The sequence below is a fragment of the Lepisosteus oculatus genome, chromosome 26, assembly GCF_040954835.1.
Source record: "Lepisosteus oculatus isolate fLepOcu1 chromosome 26, fLepOcu1.hap2, whole genome shotgun sequence".
Taxonomy (NCBI): domain Eukaryota; kingdom Metazoa; phylum Chordata; class Actinopteri; order Semionotiformes; family Lepisosteidae; genus Lepisosteus; species Lepisosteus oculatus.
Genome location: NC_090721.1, coordinates 5,410,277 through 5,429,554, shown reverse-complemented (window position 1 = coordinate 5,429,554; position 19,278 = coordinate 5,410,277). Strand labels below are relative to the sequence as shown.

At 37.8% G+C, this 19,278-nt stretch overlaps 1 protein-coding gene across 14 annotated transcripts in view; it reads right to left on the bottom strand.

Annotated features, from left to right (window-relative positions):
* auts2a (activator of transcription and developmental regulator AUTS2 a) overlaps positions 1 to 19,278 on the bottom strand; it is a 319,096-nt gene that overhangs the window by 99,953 nt on the left and 199,865 nt on the right. For all 14 annotated transcript variants that reach the window (XM_069184560.1, XM_069184558.1, XM_069184559.1 and 11 more), the window contains one exon: positions 18,553 to 18,582. In XM_069184560.1, coding sequence (XP_069040661.1) covers positions 18,553 to 18,582 — 30 coding nt within the window. The remainder of the gene's footprint in view (positions 1 to 18,552; positions 18,583 to 19,278) is intronic.

The window sequence follows — 19,278 nt, the reverse complement described above, 5'->3', positions numbered from 1 at the left end:
CTCCCCTTTGCCTTTTGATTTAACATGGCATTTTATTGGCAAGGAATAATCTCATATAAATACTAATTTTAATGCGAAAACCTTTTTTGTCTCATTATTTCCAATTCTTTTGGGGATCTTCCTAATGTTGACAGACGAAACTGCATATTCAAGCTTTTAAAGAACTAAAAGCCAAGATCCAATTTTCAAACACTAGATTTTGTTCTTTCATTTTTATGTTGGTTTTCCAGTGGCCATCAGAAACCACAAGGGTAATTGTTTGTTTTCCAGACAGTTGGCTTCAACCAATGAGTATATTGGCTCAGATATGCCCCATAAGTAAAATGATCACAATTAAAAAAAATAAAATGTGATGAGTACATCTGTTGTCTTAAATCTGTAGCTTTGATTTCAACGCAGAGTCATGCATTTTGGTGCTATTTGTTATTGAAATTAATGCCTAGTTTAAAAATGTATAGTACATATCACAGAGACTTCCTAATGGTCCTGTGTTTTCAAAGCCATCCAGTTCACTTAGCCCACTCCACTTAACAGAGCAGATGATTTCCCTTTAAACAGCAAAATCTTAAGTGAAGGGCCTCAGATTGCGAAGAAAAACAAAATCTGGAATTTCAGAGACTATATTTTTAGTGATGAGAAATAAAATTGTTGATATGAATCTTTAAGCATCCTTAATTACTTACATTAAATGCATTGCGGTTTAGATCTTGGGGTGGTTTATAGCAGTCACACAGGGGGTTATAAAATTAAGAAGTCATACTCTGTTTCTTATTGTCTTTAGTGATGTATTTGTGATTATTTAATCAGAGAGACAACGTAGGTCGCACCCCTTTTACAATTTAATAGCTGAGACAGAGCAGAAAGAGTTCCCTTAATTACAGAGTTTGGGGCTGACAGGGTCCTTCTCTCGGATTTCACTGCCATTAGTTTTCCTTACCAATTTATCCTTTAACAACTCTCTTTGCACCTTCCTCCCTCTATCCCTTGAGCTCCTTTTCCCCTTCGCTTCTCAAGGCTAGTCAGAACGGTGTGAATCCCCCAGAGGAGGAGAAGGCCTTGTAAAATCTGTGTGTTGTGGGGCGGGGGGGGTGAGGAAAGAAAGAAAAAAGACTGCGCAAACAAGAATCCATGTTCATTTGTCAAATTTAGCATGCACACTTCCATACTCCATCAAACAAAAGCCAGAGCTAGCTAACTCATTTCCCTCTCCCAATTACAAATTAGTCCATTAGGCAGTCTGCAGCAAGCCCTCTGCTGCCTCACAGTAATGGCTTCTGAGATTTCCATCATAATCGTAATGGCTCCCAGAGCATCCATGAGTGCAGATGGAGGTCGCTGGTAGGTAATGAGCTATCACACTACCAAAGGGCACATCTTTGGCTTTGTTATTTAGAATGGGTGGGTGGGGGGGGGAAGGGTGGCGGCTAGGGGTGTTCTGATAAACAGTTGAAGCGTAACAGAAGACTGAACGTAACAAGACACTGTTAGGAAACCAAAAACGCCATTCCGGAGTGAAATCGAAGATAAAAAAAATAGCGAATAACAGCTCCAACTCTTAATAATCCTCACGGCTAACTAAAACACCCTTCCAGTTCGTATAGCTCTGGACATTCCTTTTTCCTGCAGTGGCAGGCCAAGCAGGAACCATTAGTGGACTGCCCGTACTTGCGAATCTCTGCTTGTTATTGTGTGCACATTAGTTAACTGTCCAGCCAGCAAAAAAATACTGAAGATCGTTCTCTCTTCAATTACATGAAAGCTTTTGTAGCAATTTCTAGGAATGTACACATCACTTTCACATATGACCATCAGGGTAACTCTCTAGACTAGCATTATTTCATGTTTTATGTGGTACCACCAAGGGTTTCACCACCTGAGATGCATAAATCCAATTAACGCTTTTAATAATTACTTTATTTTCGAGACAGATTAAAAAGGGGCAGTTTTCTAAATGTATAAATTGCTTGTAGCCTAGATAGCAGAGTTCATGGATAGGTATAGACATTTTGTTTAATGTTTATCCCCAGAAGTGCTCTACCAAAACGTAAGAAGGGAACTCCTACAAGACATCTTAACATTATTATATCAACAGAGTCTTTAATGACAACACAGACCCCAGAGCACAATCCTCAGGTTCTCCTCTGAGACAAAAAACAACACAATAATTCTCAGTGCTCATTTAGACAGACTGGTAAATTCATTAAAAATGAAATGAAATTTAATATTGAGGTAACTATTTCAACAATGACTTCTTTATAATATCTTAAATTATATATACATATTAATATGCAAATTATACGCATTACATGACATTCATAAAGCATACTTAATATTAAATGTAATCATATTCCTCGTGTCTATTAACTAGGCAATTCACATCTGTTTTCCTGCTGTAGCTGTGCTGTGCTGGACTGCATCCTGTTCTCTAACCTGCATTCAGTTCTTTCAAGGAAAATGGAAAGAGTTTCATCATTTCATTATATCTCTTTTCTTGTTCTGTCACTTAATCTACAGCATTCATTTATCTCCATAGGTATCTGCAAAACCATTTACACTTGGTAATTCCTCCTCCAAACTACCAGTTATCTCCCTCATTTGCACCTTCCTGACTCAATTAATTCTTGTCCTGTACCAATGACACAGAGACTCAGAGAGAAGACACACACATTTATCTGCAAAGAACAGTGTAAGAAAAAAATGACATCCAATTAGTCTTTTTACATTAAATTCATTTAACAACTCAATGAATGCATTCCCTTCTTTTATTCCTATATCCTGATGACATTTTTGAGATGTAATATAAAAACAACTTTTTTTTTTCTCCAGCACATAGTTGTGCAGGAAAGAATTCATGCTGTTGTAATGAAGAAAGAGTTGAACAATTTCATCAGAGGTATCTGGAATGCATAGAATGTCTTGAAGCCCACTGTACCATCCAATGCAGTGTGGTACATTATCATACTGTAAAATGGTCTTTTAGTGGACCATGAATGGATTATTGAAAGTAGTATTAATCTGTAAACATTTTTACATTAAGTGAGTCCTCTCACAATTTAAACTCTTGGATGGAAGGTAAATTCAGCCAAACGGCATTATGGTGATTCACTAGACATTCATCCTGTGATAGTGTAACTTGTGCTGGTTCGCATTGCATCTGGTGACATTTAACGGCAGTGCATATATTGATTTTAATGGTATCTCCAAGCCAACCAACATAAAAAGAAAAAAAAACATTTATAGGTACAGCAACAACACATCGAATGCATCACTGCTGCCTCTTGCTGAAGTATGAATATCATGCAGAGTTTTATTCATAATTAATTGATTTGTCATTAGCCCTTTGAATCTTATTAGAAATATGCACTAAATTAACAATTTACAATGCTTATTTAAAAATTTGATTTTTATACAATTTACAATTTTCTGCAGGATATATGTAAATTACATTAATTATGTGGTCACACCAAACACTTTCAGTGCTCAAATGTCTTAACTAACAACTAGCACAAGGTAAGCAATTTTAATTGAAATTTTAAGAATAAATTGTTGTTGATTTCTTATGCTGCCCACTGACCACAAAACCAATCAGGAGCCCGATAAACACAACATATTCTCATCTTTAGTGATACTTTCCAGTGGGTTATCTGGAGGTTCTTCCTAGATGTTGTTTGCAAAGGTGCTACTCACAGTACACTGACCTCAAAAATATTAGTCAATGAAAGATCTTAATAAGAACAACAGGAATCCTACGGGAATGAACCCCATCAAGCTGTAAATTTTATTTAATTTCCCCTGGGTCTTCTAGGTCTCATACACATAATTAGAGTACACCATACAACAATTTTTGTGTTTTGTCAATAAATCATTTGGGAACAATCAGCATTCAGTTGGACAAGATTTAATGATTTCCCCAGACCTGTTAGCAATAACAGCTACAACAATAGTCAAGCCTTCCGTAACCTCCTCTTACAAGGGCACTCTGTGGTGTGAGCTGGGGCTATAGAATATTTTCTCTCTCACCAGGCCATGAGTCTCACTGAGCATCTTCAGGGACCTGACAATTTGTTGCATCATTATTTTAGTATTTCATGGTCATGCCCAGAGAGTGCCCCACAATGTTGCTGTGTTTATAAGGCTGTTTAGTACTGAAGTACTGAACCAATTCATAAAATACTATTTGGAACTTTTCAACTAGCAATGGAGGCAAGGGCTTACAGGAAGAAGCGAAGGACATGACTGTCCTCAGCATGGGCAATTTCATACTACACAACCTGGAGTTTGACACAGAGGTGCTTCACACATCTCAGCAAGAGCCAAGATTTACGAAAGCTCACAAAAAGAGAAAAAAAGTCATGACGACTGCCTTCCATCAAATCAAAGTATAAAGTGTTAAATATCTAAAAATGTAATCACATTTCTGATGCACTGTGAAACTCCACTTAATGAGGGAAGGATGTTACATGCCTATTCTTAAAAGGTGCTGCTTCTTTAAAAAAAAAAAGCGAGCATATTATTAAGTGAATGTCAAGACAAATCAATTGGTTGCCAAAAGGGTAATGAGAGGGCACTGGCTTGTGACTAAGGGACTAGCCATTCTGTGTGGCCTGTACTAAAGGTGTACAGCCTCTGGCAGTATTCCATCAGCTCAGAAGGAATTTAACCTTGGAGAGTACCGGGGAAATTGCTTTCTTCAGGGAAAAATCGTGTCACAATAGGGCTGTGAAGTGAACAGAAAATGTACTGCAGGGAGAAAACCTTAACTATGACAGTTTCTGTATGAAGAATGAACATAGCTAGGTGAGGGGCTACTGAAAGCAGGTGAAAATGTGTTTATTTAGATGGGAATTTATGTCTGCAGATCTCACATTTAAAAAAAAAAACTTCTTTTTCAGAAGATGAGCTTTAGTTTATGTAGACTTCCTTTAAAATTGCCACCAACAACTGATATGCATTGAATCTAATTATTATGTAAACACAATATGAACTGATTAGTCCGAATAAACTATAGGTGAACTGCAATAGCACAACACTATTTTGACACGTTCATATTCATTAATATTTCTTATATCCATAAATGTAAATACACACTTTCCACATTAGTGTTTAATTTAACTAACACATTTCTCTTATGAGTAAATCGTGAGCTTCATCATCGGTTTGAGGGCATGGCTGTTTGTGGAGTCTCTTTTGCTAACAATTTACCTTCAGCACTAGACATGTGGAGAGCTCACAAGAGATCTTTTCGGGTCTTTTTAAGATTGATAAGAGCTGTTCTCACCAATTAACTACCACTTTAGAGCTTATCAGCCATCAAGGCTGTAAGAATTAGTCTGCTTTATTGCAGCTTAGCAAAACCCCTTGATTAAATCTTAACAGCATGTAGGCAAGGTCATTTCCTTTTTGTTTTAAGCAATGAGATTTCAGCTCTAAAGGTTTATTGTTCACAGTAATTCTCATAAAACACAATCTATGATTCACCAGCCTGCTTTTCTTTTCCCGGTCAAAAATGATGGAAAGATGTTTTGAAGAGGTGTACTGCTTTAAAACAGTACATATTTGAATCTTACACTTACTGAAACATGGACTGCTTTATGCTCCTTTTTGATGGAAATTGAAATGGTGTTACTGAAGGAGTTTCCAACCTTGTCCAATTGTAGTATGATACATTATTATCTTTCTTTTTGTGAGGCTCATATGAACAGCAAAGTGAAGGACTCTTGTAATAAAAATGGCTCAATATAATATCTACAAGCAGGGTTAAAGTTAACCTTTTAACCACAGTTCATGCTAACAGTAATGACAAAATTGTTTCTCAAGTACAGGGGATTTTTACAGTTATCTCGCTTGCAATATCACATAAGATGATATTGTCGAGCCAACGTTAATACGTGACAGGTTTGTGAAAGGTGGTGGAGATGTGAGATTTGATTTTACAACTGAATTAATCATCTAAAATTGTGTTTTTCGGTCTTTTTTTTTCTGGAACAGCAACAATGTGGGATTCCCAAAGAGGCAGCAGCAGAATAATTGGTTGGGGCTGGCTGGCCAAGTCTCACCTGGTAAAGCAACAACTCCTGTGACTTCAGGGAGCCTTAAGGCTTGTAATGACATGAGTGAGAGAGGCACCAGGCCTCCAGTCTGCACCAACTCTCGTGTCAGGTGTTGCAGAGTTTTACACAGTATAAAATGTATAAAATGATGAATGGCTTTGATAAGTGGACGGGTCAAAGGAGCCAGTTTTTCTCCCCAGGTACTATGAAATACGTTGCTAAGAAACAAGATATAAACACCAGCTGGTAAACGTCTAGATTTACAGAGGTGTTGGGCACGAGGGGACAGGTACTGTATAAAATGAATATTATAAAACACAAAAATTATTTAGGCAAATTACCAGCATTACCACTGAAATACTGAATCTAAGAACCTGAACAAAGCTGGGCCTAGTCAGTACTAAGATGTGAGACTTCCAAAGAAAACTAAATTGCGGATATAATTGGTGTTTGTGGCCCAGTAGGGGGCAGCCTTGTATCCACACCAGAATTTCTAAAGCAATAACGCAGTATGTTGGTATAAGACACTATGCTGCAGGAAGTTCCATTATTCGGATAGGACATTAAACCAAGGTCTTTCTGGTCATTAAAGATACCACGGTACTTTTTGAAAGAATAGGAGTTGTGCTTAAATTATGCTGTAGCTATTACCTCTTAATCTGAGACTGTTCGCGCTCCGTGACCTCTAAGCAGAACTCAGGTAGCTCTTCTGGACAAGAAAAATTCAACTCACACATTTCCAATTTAAAAATAATTTAAAAGACAGCCGTTGTTCTATTTTGTTGACTCACCAATTACATGTCTGCAAAAAAAATCATTATTTGCTCACGACGTGTGAATACCTTTAAACTGACTTGAAACATGAAAATAAATGGAACAGGACATGAACTGTCTGGCTTTTCTGTGATACTGATATGCTTGAGCCTTGATTACATCGCATATTTTCAAACCAAGAGTGTATAAATCATGATTTAAGGACAATAATAAAAAAACAAGAATTTTAATCTTAAAATAAAACAATACGTTTTTGGCCATATGGTTACCCACAGGCTGTATATGCAACACATGTAGCTCAGCTCTGTCTCTTTGGGGATTCAATCACAGCTGTGCGTGGACATTGTTTCTGTAACTTGATCACCACTCTAAACCCTTTGGCATTTATGGTATAGGCTAGTGGGTAACCAAATAGCCAGTGCTGTGACCCACACTGACCAAACTACAGGTCCACCGGTGAGTAAATAATTCAAAATTAGAGTAGACCTCGTTGCATTTGATTATGTTATATGAAATTACAAATCCAAAAACATTTTGCACCTTTTTCTTGTTAGCATCTTATCACCAATGGACAGCTTGAAAATGCACGGAAAGTACAGGACATCATACACGGATGTAAAATGTTCTGAACGTGTCACTGTTAAGCCTCTCAGTACCTCCACTGCCCATCATACATCCGCTCCCTCCTGTTCACATTGAGCTCCAGCACCTTGTGACGTACAGACTAAGCACGGAGAAGGGTTGTTAACACCAGTGTCCTGGCAAATTCCACTCTGGGCCTGTACAATCTGGCCTCTCTCGATTTCCCCCTTAAATCAGTAGGTGAAGCAACGTCTCACCTCTCTATCTGATCTGATGGGTATTTGGCCCACTGGCATTGAATGGCTTAATTTCAGTAGTGAATGAATTGAGTCCCCTTCTATATATATATAGTACTTTGGGATCCTTTGGGATGAAGAGCCCAATATAAAAGGCATTATTCTTTAATATGACAAATACTTTTTTAATATGTAAAGAAGTGACTACCTTCATCAACATCCGCAACATCTATCACATTCGGACAGGCTGCCAAAAGGGATTTCAGTTCTTCAGTCTGAGTGCTGGAGAGCACAACAGACAGTGGAACACCAGAGGAACACACCTCATGCGGTCTTCCTGCACTGGTGTGGATGCACGAAGACATATCAAAGAGAAACAAAACTAATAAAGGTCTTTTCAAAAACTGCCTTTTCTTGAAACCAAGTCTAAATTATATCCTCCCACCAACAGAATCCAGTGCTGTCTCTTGCACTTCAACACAATGCAGGAATTAGGTCCTATAAGGTTTCTGTACTATAAATAGCCTTTAGTTAGGTCACAGAATAACCTCAGACTACAGGCAGTTAAAACAGAATGGAAAGGTGCACTCAAGAGTTCACTATCACAAGAGACCAGCACGCCCAGCAGGGAAACAATGAGTATTACAGAAGACATGACTGAGAAGACAAATACACAAGAAAAACTATTTTCTGTCAAAATCATTAATGGCAAGAGAAATAATAACACGCTGCTCAGGAAGGTTTGAAAATTTAGATTGAATTATCTAAACAAGCATAACATTCTTTTCTTCCTCTTCTTTCAATTTTCGTTTCAAAGCTTTTACATTTTTTTTCCGCACCGTGAAACAGCAGAGCGCAGAAAGACCTGTAAAACATCCGGGAGTGAGAGTTAAGAAATTGAGTAGTTTACAGCACCTTGGTGACGTTAAAAATATTAAAAAATACTGAAGTGGAACTGACTGCAGAGAATGTAATAGAAGTTGTACTTTCAAAGAAGCTTATCATTCCCTCTGACACTGCTGACAGAGAGTGGTAATACAGAAGTGTAGCGGAGTGGGCAGGTTAAATTGTACTAGGCAGAGAAAATCATTTCAATTTGAACTGAAGCGTTACCCTGGGCACAGTCTAACTCAAGCCTGTCATTCTTGGATGCCTCGATCCTCAGTCATAGATGCACAGGGTCAGGCAGTAGCAGGGAGTATCGATTTTATTAGTATGGGTTGGAATAATGCCAGGGCAGTCCGGTTGCAAGGGCTACAGTGGCTCGGTTTTCTGCAACATTCTCCCTCCCATATGCAAACGAGGCACTCTGAGTGAAATATTCACAGATTGCACATCAGCAGCCTGGGCATGCTCGGGTGACTTGGATGCTGAATCCCTACTAATGATGCAGTGATTTCCCAGATCTAAATCTTGTGCGTTAGTGGTTGAATATTTACAGTGACAGAATGAGGGTTTGCCTGTTGGGGTGAGAGGGAAGACCAGAATCTCATTGGGTCTCTCTCTATTAATCCAGCTCCCTTGGCTGTTTGTGAGGAAAGCAGGCTCTAGCCTGAAGGCAATCTGCTGCCACTTCGCTCTCCACAGGAATGACAGTTGCTTGAGGTTAAACAGTAATTTATGGTATAGCATGTGCAAAAACATATAACAAGCCAGTGCAGGGCAATTTTGCATTTCTCATAATAATCTTTGTCATGTGTAAGTACGTTTATGTCACATACATTGCTGGGATATAGCTATTTAAGAAAAAGACAAAGGTGAATTAATTTACACAACTGCCAAAACGCTTCAACTTATTTCTTGTCTTGACATGATAATACCTCATTATTTTCATATCCAATGATTACATCCAAAGAAGCTGCACAATAAATTCTCTTCCCTGCTTCTCGCTGTCTATGTGTTGCATGAAGAAACTGGGATGGCATTGCAGCTGTGAACCCAAAAGATCAACTGGAAACTATCACATTTTTAATTATCAGGAAGGAGGCCATCCCTTTCCTTTAATCTGAATGAAGAATTTTGTTTTTGTCGGCTGATGCATGGCCTATATTCTGGCCTTTTCATGTTGCTGCTACAATTACAATATGTGCAAGCAAGAATATCACATGCAGGCTCCCGATTATTAGCAACATCAAAAACATATTATTTTACCTTAAGGCTGAACAATCGTCACAATAAAACCTCCATGCCAGAAAAACAGACAGGCTGTTTGATTTCATTTCTTTCTTTTTCCAGGCAGTGCCATGTCTAAAAACCTGGTCATTTACAGCCTCGCCTTCCCAAGGGCCACAGTCATGTCTTTCAATTAAAGCAGTTTCACTTAATTAGCTGAGTGCCAATCAGATGTGAAAATGGCTGGGGAGCACAAAGGGCCTTGCCCTTGCACACACCCACAATGCTGTGCTGCCTCTTGCCTATTAGCATCGAGCGATCAATGGAGAGGATGCACAGAGCACTGGCACAGTCATTGGCATTCCTGTACCCATCAATCCCAGGCTTTTGAAAGTGGCCCTGCCAATGCAATCTGGGAGATCTGGGCTACACATCAATTTCTAGTCTAAGCAGGGCTAATGAGCTTGCCTGGTAGCCAAACTTACAGGACATAATAAGAGCTCTGCTGATTAAGAAACAGAAACATAACTATGCAATAATAGTTATATAATATATATTTTATATATCAGGATCTTGGCCTGAAAATGTTCTCTTAACTGGATAGGTTTGCGATTGAACCATTTTCTGTTTTTAACTATACTTCCCCACATTCCTGCAAAACAATGCATGTCTGAAAACTCAGAGAGAGCCCAAAAAAAAGCTACCAGCAATTGCCTACATGTCACACTACTGTCAGAGCTACTGTTAATCAGACATATGACATAAAAGTGTGCATGAAGGTATGGGCATATGGTATTTTTATATTCAAACGAAAACGAAAATTCGCTTTGAGAAGAAATGACGAGGTGCATCTTTATTTTAATAAACAGCTAACCTCATATTAAAAAAAACCCATCATCAGCTACCAGGTCAGGTGCAGTAGAATAGAAAATTTGAAATGGTCAGCACACTGAGCTTTTGAAAGAGGGGACTTTGCCTTTAGGGAGTTGAGTACCAGTGTAGGTCGCTCACACAGGGTAACCTTGGCGAGGGATGTTAAGACCTTAGAGGTATCCATCATTATGGCAGCCTAAAGCACAGTCCAGAGCCACAGAACTTGCTCAAGAAGCTAGTAAAATTTTAATGCACTCTGTAGAGCGGTCATGTCATACTTGGTTATGGCAAATAATCCCAGATGCCTGCAGTGCTAAAATGGAGCTGTAATGTGCTTGCCTCCTAACCCGAGCTGACAGCAATGATGTACGACTACCATTACCGGAAAATATCACTTCAACTAACCCATGATCCGGCTCCGCTAAGGGTCGTATTATCCATGAGGAACAAATTACACTCCCAAAGTAAATACAAATTTTCTACACGAAATGGGTACAAAGCAGGGAAGGGGTGATATGTTACCTATGACAACGCTCTGCAGAGTGACAGAGATGATAAAATACATGACAAATCATTGGCTGACAGGGCACTCCAGTGCAATCAGCTTCAGCCTCGGCCTGGCGAGCACGCACTCAAGCCTGTAAACATTATACTCTACCTTTAGCAGAGCAAAACACAATCTTTTAACACTGACAAGCGGCGCGCTCTTATTTTATTACTCACAGGGCTCCGTGGGGAGATAACATGCTTTATACACCGTTCCAAATGATTGAGAAATGCATGTCTTTCACTTAATATATAAAGAACCATCTTATAATTGCCTGAAGGTAAACACTGTAAACATCTTAGCAATAAATTATGTGCACAGATCATTATTTTGTGTCAAGGACAAACATTCTCTCGAAGCCTCATTGAAGTACCTTCTTAGAACTCTTGCCTCTCATGCAGGCCTGGATAAACGCATACAATTCCACCACATTCAAAGGTACTACCTTTCGTACATTGTTCCAAAGGCATTTTTGTTACATAATAAAGCATATATTTCTTTACTTCCTTGTCTTATAATGGATGCTGATACAGTGAACTACTTAGTGTATTTTATTTCCTCCTGAACGGATGCTGCTGTAAAATATTTTTAGTTAAGTGTAACAACCAGATACAGCCTTCTTCTGCTTCATCACTCAAGAAAAACAAAGAGTGACCATTCAACCTGATTCAATACTCATATAGAGAGCAGGGTATAAATGGCAGTGTCCGATTAAGCAACTACAGGTAGGCGAATTTTTCAATACTTTCAGACCCCTCTTTAAATCATACTTTGCTCCAAAGAATAAAATTGTGATGACTCAGTTACTTAAGACTTCCTGCAAAGACACATGGAGTCAGTCAATGGAGATTTTGTTAATTTAAACAAAATACCCATTTATCCACATGGCTTCCTCAATACAGCCAGTCACTCTTCTGGAGAAAGAGGTGTTGTTCTAGTGTCAATCAGTGTTAAATCTGTACACTCCACTCTTTATACACGCACAGACCTGATTTTACCTCATGCCATTCACATCTTCAGGGTTCTGGTTTCAAATCCAAAAATCTGAATTTTTTCTTTAACTGTAAATTTTATCTGAAAACGTACATGGTAATGTTTTAAAATATTTTCTTTGGCATATGTGCCAAACACCATAATTGTAAATTAATGGTACATGTATTTATTTTTATATAGTGTGTATACTGTATATACACTATATAAATATGCTCTACATATATATATCTATACTATACACACACATTATTTGTAGTTTACAGCTGCATTTTGCAGTCTATATAGAATAAAAATCACAATATTGTCATTTATCTCTACTTCACTAAACTGTACGTGCCGCCATTAAACGTTTTTCTTAAAATGTCTCTCAAAGGCTTCCATTCATGTGTTTTTGTTATCTGACACTTTCCAGCAGCTTCAATAACAATGCACAATATAAAGACATAGACGTCTGATTACCAATCACAAATTAAGCAGCAGGACAAAAACTTGATTTTAGTTTAGCGCACATTTTTGCTGCATCGCAAAAAGAAAAACAATACAAATGATGAAACTGGCTTCAACTGTGACCGGATCTAAAAGCAGTGATGCTTTTCTCTCCTTCATTCCAGCTGCCTGAAAAGTGTTGTTTGAACTGTATCCCCTCACACAAGAAAACAGATATTATACCCGTGAGTGATAAACCAAAGGCACCTTCACATAAGGGTTCTGTCTCTAGCAGCCTAGCCTGTAATTTCACTGCATTAATCTGATTCAAGTTAGTCCAAATGAATAGTAAATCCTACCTGCTACATCTAATAAAAATGCCACCTGATCCCATAGATCTTGGGGCAGAAAATAAATTCATCAACTGTGATTGTAGTGCTTGGAATGTTAAGCTGAAGACTTAATGACAAAAAAATCCAGGTCTAGATCCAGCCTATCCTGTGTTTTATAAGATCTGGCTCGTAGGTACAGATTTTTTCTTGTGTTTGAGAACCAGTTCACTCACAAGAAGAACCTAGTGTTGGAACCAACGTACTGTACAGAGTAAAGGCAGGGTATTTTTAAAAAACGTCTCTGCTGCGAACTTGTCAGTAGAAAAACAATCATTGGCAAAATGAAATGAAAGTCTCTCTGCCCTTATTGGTTTGGATTGTGTATTTACTGTCTGCCTTGTAGAGCAGGACCAGAGTTTATGCCCATACTTGAAAGAAACTAACAAACCCCAAATCCTTCTTCCAATTTGCTTGTCCCTTTTCCTTGGGTTTCCACTCAGCTTAACCACACGTACACAGACACACAAAGGCAGACAGATTTGCATCCTAAAAGCACAGCTTAAGCTATTTACCAAAACCTTGCCTTTCTTTTTTTTTCTCTCGCAAATATCCTTTATTAAATGTGTTTTCGTGTGATTCAAACTAATTGTGATTGCCTGTCAGCCACACAGTGCTTCTCACAGGTTCTCCATTCTTCGCAAAACTCTTTTTAAAAATGAACAGGCTTTGATGTCTATGGGGAAAAAAGGGAAGTTCTAGGTTGTCAGTTAAACAACAAAAAAATAATAATACTACTACAAGGGCTGCTTTATAGCGTGTACTTTATCTGTCATCCAACAGCCCATTATCATGTCACGGCAGAGCGCTCCTTCCTACAGGTCACTTTGTTTAAAATGACAAGGATAATGCACATGTCAGCGAGCTGACAGTGCTGACCGTCCTTCAGAGATAAAAACGTGAGATGAGTGGCTGTTCTGATCACGGCTACATGCCTCCGTCCAGTTCTCAAGTCAGGCGGAACATGATTTCTCTGGAGAGCACTTTTTTCATTTCCTGATTTTAAGGAAATCAAATAACCAACATTTGTCTTCATCTGAATATGCTTGACCTGCTAAAGTGATGGTGTCCCCTGCATTCTGTAAATAGACTGCCTATGCTGAATTCAAATTAACAGCACAGCATACGCCTCCAACCCCCTTGTGGAAGGTACAGACAGAGGACAGGGAGGGTCTGAACATGTGGTACATGTGTCTAGCAAAGGTTATGGCAGTGCTGCCAAAGTTTTTCTCCTTATAGAAATGTCTATTTTTAAACTGCTATTTTTGACTTTTGCAAAGACTATGCATTCAACTATTTGCAATCAAATTTGATTACAATGCTCGTACTGTAGACAATAAGGTGTGAATATACCTTATATCTTTATATATCTTTTGAGATTATGACCAGCACTGAAAGAAAAGGTAGGGCACTGGTATCGGTGCAGTGCCTATTTTCTTTCGGTACTTGGAAAAACCTATTTAAGCAAATCCAAAAATAAGCCCACAAGCTGCACTATTACAAAATGTTTTACTGCTTCCATTGTAGTGTTAACCCTCTTCTGAAACACTCAAGACAACAATCCTCAAATATGAAGATGGTGTGTAATGCATTTATGGCCTGCACAGCATAATTATAGGAACACTACAAATGTATGATGTCAAGCTGCACAACTCTTAGAAAAAAATCAAAGCATGAGGTGTGAGTCACACATTTAGCTTCATACCTGCTGGTATCATTAAATTAAGATCCTTACTGTGTGTTAGCTGCTGTTTGAAATTTTCTCACTTTCAGGACGTTTATCTGCTTAATCAACGATTGCTCCAGGCAATATGTCCTATGCCAGCACAAAACGTTTTCTTACACTTCAGTGAAGGAGAGTTGCTCATGAATTGCATTTAAGAAACTACTGTATCCACAATGGCAGTATGCTATCAGGTTCTGATACCTTTTATGCAGATATAATAATATGCAATATAATAATATTTAAATCCCTTGAAAATGTAATATACAATATAGCCATAAATCATTAAAAAAGAAACAAAACATTTTCAGGCCAGGACAAATTTGTGTCCTAAATTTGTTCATTAAGAATTAATTCATCACATATCATGAACCATCAGAGCTCTCGAGCACTCCTTGATATTAACTTTTGACAGAAGGCACAACACATTCACTGGTAACATGACTGAAAATGACAAACGTTAGCTAACATTGCACCAACGTGAAGAGTTGTAGAGAAACTGTGAAAAAAACCTGTGAAGCTGCACATTTCATTCGCAGTCACATAAAGCATCTTCTTTGAAGAGTGTTTAGCACACTTAACACAGTGAGAAAATCAGAATTTGCAATGACCACAGAGAAGACTGCATCATCAGCGATCATTACACAAACCCAAAACAACTTCTGTACAGCACCCAAAAATATCTAAAAATATGAGTATTTCTGCACGTCAGCAAGGTAGCCTGCATTTGTTAGTTTTCTTACTTTTAGAATTCAGATACAGGAACAACACTTCTAACTGACCGTGGAAAAAACACTGAAATAAGGAAAAAACAATTAACAACAAATATGATGTAGTATGTAATAAAAGTATGTTATTAAAATATTACCACTTAACACATCAGTAAGCATAGTGCATTCAGATCACATATTACCCATCAAAAAGTGCAGCCTGTTGTGACCTTTTAAATGGCTCTAGATTTTTTTTTCAAAATAATTATTATTTCCCCAAATTTATAATTATAATACTTTATCACCTAAGAGGGTAGTATTCCATGGAACTAATATTTCATTTTAAATATGTATTACATCAAAGCAGTGAACCTATAATTTCCATTACAAGGGTTTCTTAACCCAGACAGGTCTTTAATTATTAATTTGACCTTTTAAGGTCCAAACAAATATGGTTAAGGACTATGGATAGAAATTATACTTCTCTTACGCTAGGCAGGCCAATATTGTTGCTTTCTGTGCTCCACGTTCTGTAGACCACTGTCCCTTGCAATAGCCAAGCAAACTTGTCTCTTTAAATTATAAACAGCACAAGACCTCAGGAGCAGGGTCAGATTAGTTAAATTAGGGGCAATTAAGATAATTTTATTAGCCCTATACAACTTCTTGCATTAGGAATTTGTCTTTTGGCACACCCCAGCTTGCTCACCATGAGACACACAGGAGGGTCAGAGCGCAGGGTCAGCCATTTATACGACTGGAGCAGCTGGGGTTAAGGGCCATGCTCGGGGGCCCGACGAAGTAGGATTCCTCTTCTGGCCGCGGGATTTGAACCGGCAGCCTTTCAGCCACAGGTGCAGATCCTTAGCCACAGTGCCACCACTCTGGTGGCGGTTTAACTTGACCACTCTAGCACTCAGGTATAGGTCTGAAGTTGCTGCTGATTGAAGAAGACCTATATAACATATGCATGTTTTAGGGAATTAGGGAAGCTTGCTTTAGGTAAATGAAATATCTAACAATTACACGGAACTACAAAAAGAATATACCTTCAGTCATGGTACTTGACGGCATTGCACAAATAGGAAGGCTACTGACCCAGGGTGTCAGAGATTAAACAAAAACCTCAATGAATGAAGTGAAGAGTTAAGATTGAGATTTTTAATCGAAAAATATAAATGTATATTTAGAATTTTATTTTGATTAATCTAATTAAGTTCCAAAAAAAAATTGCACTGCTTTTAGGAGATGCATTATTATTTTTTAAGTGTGAAGAAAGTGGATTTCCCAGGATGAAAACAGTACATTTCTGTCAACAGAATCCAAGGCATAAGGAAGTCTGTTAAAACTAAAGTGATCTTCCATATTCAGCACAATCGTCTTTCTCCACAGGCCCGTTTTGCACTGTAACACACTTGGGTGCTTGTGCATCTCCCTTTGCTTTAAAATTGATACACCGAGAACTGACTGCTCAGCTGCCTGCCAAACATACACAAATTGAGTTTGTAAATAATTGTTTGAAAGGTTATGAGCTTGTGGAATTTAATAAGAACAAGTAGTGTCGAAGAAAAAACAAATCTAGATGTGTAGTAGAATGGTAGAGTCAATGCCAGGTTTTGAAACCCTTGTCAGAACTTATTATTATTATTGTGCCTTATTGTCATATAACTATCTTACAACACAACTACAATCTCTCATTCTTAAAACTTGTATCATGAAATTATATTAATTTAATTAATTGATTAAATGGTTATGAAATTATGTTAAATTCGGGTCTGAGGCAGGATTTGGGAATGAGCTAACTGAAATCATCATGATTGTGTATCCACTGAAAAACGTGAACCGACCTTGTAAAACTATCTTCAGCCTGGAAGCAACCCCATGTGCTGTTAAACATGCGTACATATTTATTCATAAGCTTAACATATGTACATTAAAATGAAAATACAAAATATAGATGAAAACCTGCCTCATTCAACATAATTATTCTTAGAACAAATAATTTTATAAAGTTTCAATATTCCAGTGAAAATCTTTTTGTTTTCTTAGTATTTGAGCTTTTAATGAGAAATGTTTCAGTCTATCATTGAAACCGCCATGATTTTTCTAAACACAAAATTTGTCTGCTGGTGGCTCTGGCTCGGATGAGAGTTGGATCTGGCACCTCTTTTAAAATCATGGGCCCAGGGGGCTCAACAGGAATAAAGTAAAACATCTTCCTAGTAGCAGGAATGTTAAAGCAGCTTCCGAACTAACAACAAAATAATTAAAATGCCTTGAATAAAGTGTCATATACTGTACACGGCATAAGATCTGCACATTTATCACATGTTGAAAACAGGATTATATGGGAACTGAATGAAGTCCCATTGATTCAACACATGTTGACCAATCAAATTGCTCTGTACGGGGTATTAATTGTCACACGAAGAGGTGAAGATGCAAAACAGTTTGCATAAATCTACTGCATGTGAGAGTACAGACTGCATCTGTAAGGCTGTGCTCATCTATATGAAGATGTATAGACTCAAACTCTGTCTGGAAAGCTAAAGTTAGGTACACTTCAGACCTTTGCCTCTGTTTCAGGTCATAGTAACTGCTACAAAGATTGATGCAATATACAAGGTATTTGGGGATTTTGCATGTTTCTACAAAGTAGGGACTTCAAAATGTTTTTGAAATCCCCATGCTAAACAAAACACGTACAATTAGTGGGAGATACTGCATTCGTGTTCAAATGTCCCTGAAAGTGGAACACATCTAGACTTGAAGAGTTTCCATGAAGCTGAATCAGTTAACACAAATCCAGACAAAATCTACAAGACGAATATCCACACACCCATATAGATACACACAGCAGCATGCTGTTTTGTTTGCACCTTACTTATGTGTGAAGCATTCCTACACGCTTCATAACTGTTCAATTTAAATTTTGCATGCCAGTTAGTTATTCATAATTAATGCACAGTTAATTGCGGCTATCTCACAGTCATTAATTAGCTGTTTAATTCTAATTAAATAGAAATTCACACTTAATACAAGTCTTACAGAGCATCCTTCCTGAAGTCACAGTATGAACAAGGTTATTCATTAAGTTGCAGATCTAGTCAATTGGAAAAAGCTCATGTATCCCCTACCTTTTCTTCTTGGTCACTCTCGCTGTCACACTGCAAGACAAAAGAAGGGCATGGTCAGTTCACCATAACTCATTAAACTATGTCCATTTCGACAGAGGTTCTCTGCCACCACATTACCGTCCAAATGTATTTACTGCTCTTGCTTACTCTATTGCCGTTTTATTTCCGTTACATTTGAACAGTATGAGAAAAAAATGAAAAAGAAGCTTGAGCGCTCACTAAACGTGAAGCTCTTAAGCTTCCAAAATCACCAACTATTAAATAAACAGCCATACGTTGCTTTTTTAAAGAAGTATTTAATAGCTAAATACCTGAGGTACTGTATAAACCTAACAGAGGCTCTATTCTGCTGAGATCTGAATTTGATTATGGAATAAATGATATTTAAATACTTAAATTATTCTTAAAATGCAAGCAAATGAGTATCAGAGTTTGAAACTCTAGGGAGACATGGAATGAAATATTAAGATGTCCCATTTACACATGATTCACAGAAAGAGTAAGCTTGTATTTGATGCTTAAAATGGATAATCTATGGCGAGTAAGATTACTTATTCTAAACTGTTTATTTCGGTGTTTAACACAAAAGTTATATAATCAGGTCACTGAGTTCTGTATCTTATTTCTTACAATGTGTTAGACATAAAGGATTAGTGACTGTACAGTAATGAATGGGTGATGAATGCACAGTGAAATGCAGGTCAAAATTTAACTCTTCAATATATA